The 5,824-nt window shown below is 42.3% G+C and overlaps 1 protein-coding gene across 1 annotated transcript in view; it reads right to left on the reverse strand.

Annotated features, from left to right (window-relative positions):
• Positions 1–5,824, reverse strand: part of LOC106534682 (protein shisa-9) — a gene marked incomplete at its 5' end in the record, with an annotated part of 32,462 nt that overhangs the window by 3,696 nt on the left and 22,942 nt on the right. Inside the window, 1 exon segment of the mRNA XM_014031388.1 lies at positions 5,231–5,344. Coding sequence (XP_013886842.1) covers positions 5,231–5,344 — 114 coding nt within the window.

Here is a 5,824-nt window from a genome sequence, read left to right on the forward strand (position 1 = left end):
CTTTGGAACGGTCGTTTTTGCGCATTTTATACACTTTCTGAACATATGACAACAGCTTCCGCCCCATCTCGTCAGTAACTGACGTGAGGGGGGTACCCCGCGCGTCAAAATCGGACGTAGAGGGAACCTTGCAAAACGTCAATATGTGACGAGTTGGGAGTGAGAATGGGTTGATTTCAGTCACGACATTAATGGACAAGGAGGAAGAGATATCTTGCATTTTAGCTTTAAAAGTAAAGAAAATAACATACGTTACCCATGGTCTGAGCTACCCTCCCACAATTTCTGTGCTTTCTGAAAGTCCTTGTTGTCCCTTATTAATGTATCATATAGTTTCTGTTTTCTAATCTCTTCTGTGAGATTATACAATTCCTGACAAAAAGTCTGGAATCAGCCGTCTCTGATGAGCACTCATTCAGACATTTCATTCTGTAAAACAAACTCAGATCAAAAACATGATACAATAATAAGGTCATTCCAAAGTGCAACTTGTTGGCTTTCAGGAACACTCAAAGAAATGAAGAGAAAACATTGTGGAAGTCAGTGAGTGGTACTTTTATTGACCAAGCACAGGGAAAAAATATGGAATCTCTCAATTCTAGTCCCCTTTGCAGAAAATCGATGTTTTGTTCTCTGAATGGCCCGAATGAAATGTTTCCGTAGAAATCCTTGTCTGTGGGAGAAATCCCAGACGGAGCAGTGAAGGAAACTAGAATTGAGCGGAACTGCGTAGGAAGACAATGGCCAGGCTAACTCATCATTTGCCTTGACCATGAAGTAGTATTCAGACAGACCGGTACAGCGCCCGCATCGCTGCAGATGTAGCACAAATCCGCCAGTCGATCTCCCGTTCCATTCTTCCCTCATTCATAAACAAGACCCCGAGATACTTAAACTCCTCCACTTGGGGCAGGACCTCCTTCCTGACCTGGAGATGGCAGCCTAACCTTTTCTGGCTCAAGACCATGGTCTTAGATTTGGAGGCACTGATCCTCATCCCAGTTGCTTCACATTCGGCTCTGAACCGCTCCAGTGAGAGCTGGAGATCATGATCTGATGAAGACAATAGGACCACATCATCCACAAAAAGCAGAGATGTGATCCTAAGGTCACCTAAATGGATCTTCTCAACACCTTGTCTGCATCTAAAATTTTTGTCCATAAAAGTTATGAACAAAATTGGTGACAAAGGACAACCTTGGTGGAGTCCAACTCTCACCGGAAATGAGTCCGACTTACTACCGGCAATGCGGACCAAGCTCTGGCACCGGTTGTACAGGGACCTAACAGTCCATATCCATGGGCCTGGTGCCCCATACTCCAGGAGTAGCCCCCACAGGAGTCCATGAGGGACACCAAGTCCACAAAGCACATATAGACTGAGGGTGTGGAGCTGGTCCATTATTCCATGACCAGGACAAAAACCACACTGCTCTTCCTGAATCCGAGATTCGACTATCCTATGGACCCTCCTCTCCAGGACCCCTGAATAGGCCTTACCAGGGAGGCTTAGAAGTGTGATCCCCCTATAGTTGGAACACACTCTGCTGTCCCACTTTTTAAATAGGGGAACCACCACCCCTGTCTATCAATCCAGGGGAACTGGCATTGGTTATTATGGTTACAAAACTTTTTTCTTTTAACTTTTACTTCCATTGCACCAATAACATCTCCCTCTCTGTAAGGCCTTCAGTACTCCCACAAGGCATTTCTTTAAGTGGTATGTCATGCAGACAGCAAAATAAATGTGCCATGGGCTACATAACTTTGGTCATTTCACCATTGAGACTGAGGTGAAAAGGATATCATACACAAATGTGCATTCTGGCGGACCTTCATATTGTCCAGCCAGTCCAAAGGCTACACTTGGCCATGTTTTAAGCCAGTTTCCGGCAGATGTATAGGTCCATATGGAACATGTACCCTGTGAGTAAAGCAAGACTCCACAACTTTTACCCAAACAGGATTGATTTACCCCTAATTAGCTGCTTGCAGCCGTTCAAGCAGTTGGGCATCATGCTTTCAACATCTGATAGCTGTTTTGTGTTTGGCATCATCTTCAAGGAATGAAGATGGGCCAACCTTAAAGAAAGAGTCATCTGTGGCCTTTGAGGTATCTACCAGATGAAGTGAGGCCATTGTCTCATTAAAGCTGTTCCATCTTATTGCGTTTGAGATCTCCGTGGCACAGAACTACAGTATAGCCAGATGTGAACAGAATCCTATAAACAGTAAGTTATCTATGCTCAGATCAAGTGCTTTTCCTTTGGTTTGATTGAATAGGTATTTGACATCCTAAACAATGAGCTCCCTCTGAGAGGAAACAAACAACAGTTTAGTCTGTAGTCTGTGCTGTAGTTGAGCCATCCGTTACAAAATCTGCCATACTGGATGAGGCTGGTTGTTGTGATCTTTTAAAAACCCTGTCCCTATTTTGCTTATTTAAAATTTTTCTGTGTTTGCTGTATTACAGGGTTTCATTTTCATTGAGCATGTCCTTTTTCTTGGTTCTGGGGTCTCATTTTCCTCAGAGCATCTTTTTTTATTTTATTTTATTTATTTATTTATTTTATTTTTTGTGGTCCTGTTTTCCTGAAGGCATGTTCTTCTCTGTCTGGCCACTGCAGGAAACACCATGAGTGGATACAATGGTTTTTTTTTCCAACTTTAAATGGTGAAGAAAGGAGAGGTGGACCAGAGCAGTTGTGGGAGGTTCTGGAAGGGTCTAGGGGTGGATTTGAACTTATCGGGTTAATATCTTTAGACTTAAGGCTCCCACATACTCGGGCATGCTGAGCACATACCATGAGCCACGCGGACTCCGCGCACATTGTCCGCAAATGTTTGACACTTAATATTTAATTCACAAATTCTTTAATTTCTCGCAAATTCAGTCATGATGTCAAGGATCAGAAGGAAGAGATAGTTTGCATTTTAGTTTTAAAACAATAAGAGAAAAAAAGAAAAGAACTACATTACCCAGGATCTGATTTCCTCCCACAAATTTGTTGCTCACTGGTTATATTCCTTTGTTGACGCGTCATAAAGTTTTCTAATCTCCTCCATGAGACACTTTTCAAGATTTGACTCCATTTCATCTACAAATGACACCGATTCTCAACTTTATCAGCTTGGTGTTGCAGCCAGAACAGTATGTGCCATGGTGTGCACCGCGTATGCGGACGTAAAAAATTTATCTCTGCACGTATCAGTCTGCGGATGTCCACTTCGAGTCTGCAGTGAGTCTGTCTCGAGTCCGTACGGATCTCCGCGGACTGAAGTACGCCCGAGTATGTGGGGGCCTTTAGGGTTTTCCCAATGCTCCCAATGCAGTTTCACTCAGCTACTTTGTCTTGCCTTGTCACCTGTCAGCAAACTGTACTTAACTCACCTGCTTCCACCGTCTAATCAGCTCCTCCTAACAGAACAAAGCTCCTGGTTTTCATATAGACTTTGTCAGATTCTGTATGTATCTTGTTTTGGTTCTGTCCTGGTCTGTTTTTCCTTGCCTTCCTGCCTGGCTGTCATCTACTGCATAGGGTCCTCAGGTGACAACAATCCACAGACAGTTTGTTACATTTTTCTCTTAACAAGGCAAAGTTTTCTTGTTTACAGCATATTATGTGTATTTATCAATTGTCATTGTTATATAAATAAAGTTTTGATTGACTGATGGATTGATTGACTGAATTAATACCAAACACTACTAAAATGTGAGCCCATTCTCATGCCCTCCGCGTCAAAGTATTGACGCTTGACCAAGCATCATTATGTTGACGTGCGGGGGCTACCCCGCGTGTCCATTATGTACGAGATGGGGCGGAGGAGGTCGATGTGTTTTTATGACTAGAAATACGCTAAACTAACCATCCTAGACCCAAAAATTTACATCTACTAGCCTCATAGAGCCTAACCCTGACCACAGACTATAAAGTTAACCATTAACCCTGATCGCTCATGTTAACCACAGACCCTAAAATTAACCTTTAATCCTGATTCCTCATGTTAACCTCAAATGTCACGCTAACTCGGAAAAGCCGCGGGCGGCAAGGACGGATGCGCGCCAACATATAGACGCTCAGGCGCGGAGTCCGACATGAGAATGTGTTAAAAATGTTGGCAGAAAAACTGTGCTCAAGGCACATTAAAAAGGTTGTTTTGTTTACCAGCTACAACTAAATGGAAATGTCTTCTGCAGGAAATAAACATTCTGAAGATTAAGACGACATGGAGTCAGAAAAGGTAAAAGAATGTCTGAATGATTTGAAGAAGATTTAAAAAGAAGTGCGGTTATTTAACTTTTAAAATGGCATATGCCCTGAAGGTGAGTACAGATTTAGTAGTCTTTGGCTGAGGCCTCAGAAGGCAGATGGCAGGGTGACGCAGAAAAGGACGGAGAATCTAAAAAATGAAACAGAGATGGAGGCAGAGTTATGTGTGTGGCAGCAAGGCGGGACAGCTCAGACATTTAAAAATACCATCATCTTAAATCTGAAGCAGGCCTCTCTGTGCGCTGCTCTGTCACTGGAAGTAAATCAAATAAACTAATGTCTCTGAGGTCATCACAAAGTCTTTATAAAGTGTAAACTTCTGGCTTCAACTGTATTTTCGGTTAACGCAGAGCTCCAGTGCAGGTGCCTCCGTTGTACAAACTTACAGAACAGTTGTGTACCCCTTGTTCCGTTCACACATCAGGATAAATGAAAACAAACGTATGAGAAAGTGTGTATCGCCACACAAACATTTCAGTTGACAGTATCAAACTATAAAGTACTAAAAGCAAAATATGACTTCATTTGGTTTCCTGCATTCTAGGAGCAATTGAACAATAGGTTCTCAAAAGTTTGAGCATTTATGCTTCAAATCCAAATGATGAATCCAAACCCCATTTAACCTCAGAGCGAACAGCACGCTTCAAAGCACTTCAATGTACAATCCAACAGAAACTGTAAGGAAGGTTTGATCATATGAAGACAGAAACAACACATCTGTGACCACATGCTTGTGCCTTTAACTGTCAAAGAGGCGTGCCTATGAGCGTTATCTGACTACTTCCTGAGTGTCATGAAGGTGGTTACTGGTATCTAACCAGTCCCACCTCAGTGTCTCCGAAAGGTGTTTTGTCAAACTCGCTGTTCGTCCAGAGATATTTCATCATGTGAGGGCTTTTGTTGTGAGCACTGTAAAGGTTACTGTGACACATGGACTCAGCATCACCTGTGCTACTCACCTACAGCTTTCAGGGAGGTGAATTTGTTCAGTCCCAGAGTGCTGTGGTTACTCTGTGGATGAGAGAGCGTTTGTCCAACCGGTCCATAAACACAGTTATTCAGCTGATATTGTTCTGGAAAAAGACAGAAAAGAACATCAAGAATGAACAGTAACTGCAGATAAATAAAACAATAAAAGCCTTACAACAGAGAACGTGTCATTTTAAGGCCTTTAGCATTATCACCAACAGCAGAAAGGCAAAGGCAGACAATAATGTTCTCGTCTGTGATCATGTTAACAAAACATCTCACATTTCACTGGATGATTTCTCAAAACTTTCAGGAATGTCACTAAATCAGGGGTGCCCAAACATTTTCCCTGAGAGGGCCAAAATAAAAAAAAACACTTTCCCTGAGAGGGCCAAAATAAAAAAAAAACTTTCCCTGAGAGGGCCAAAAAATAAATAAAAAACACTTTCCCTGAGAGGGCCAAAATAAAAAAAACACTTTCCCTGAGAGGGCCAAAATAAAAAAACACTTTCCCTGAGAGGGCCAAAATAAAAAAAACTTTCCCTGAGAGGGCCAAAATAAAAAAAAAACATTTTCCCTGAGAG

Source organism: Austrofundulus limnaeus, unplaced genomic scaffold, assembly GCF_001266775.1.
Source record: "Austrofundulus limnaeus strain Quisiro unplaced genomic scaffold, Austrofundulus_limnaeus-1.0 Scaffold1243, whole genome shotgun sequence".
Taxonomy (NCBI): Eukaryota; Metazoa; Chordata; class Actinopteri; order Cyprinodontiformes; family Rivulidae; genus Austrofundulus; species Austrofundulus limnaeus.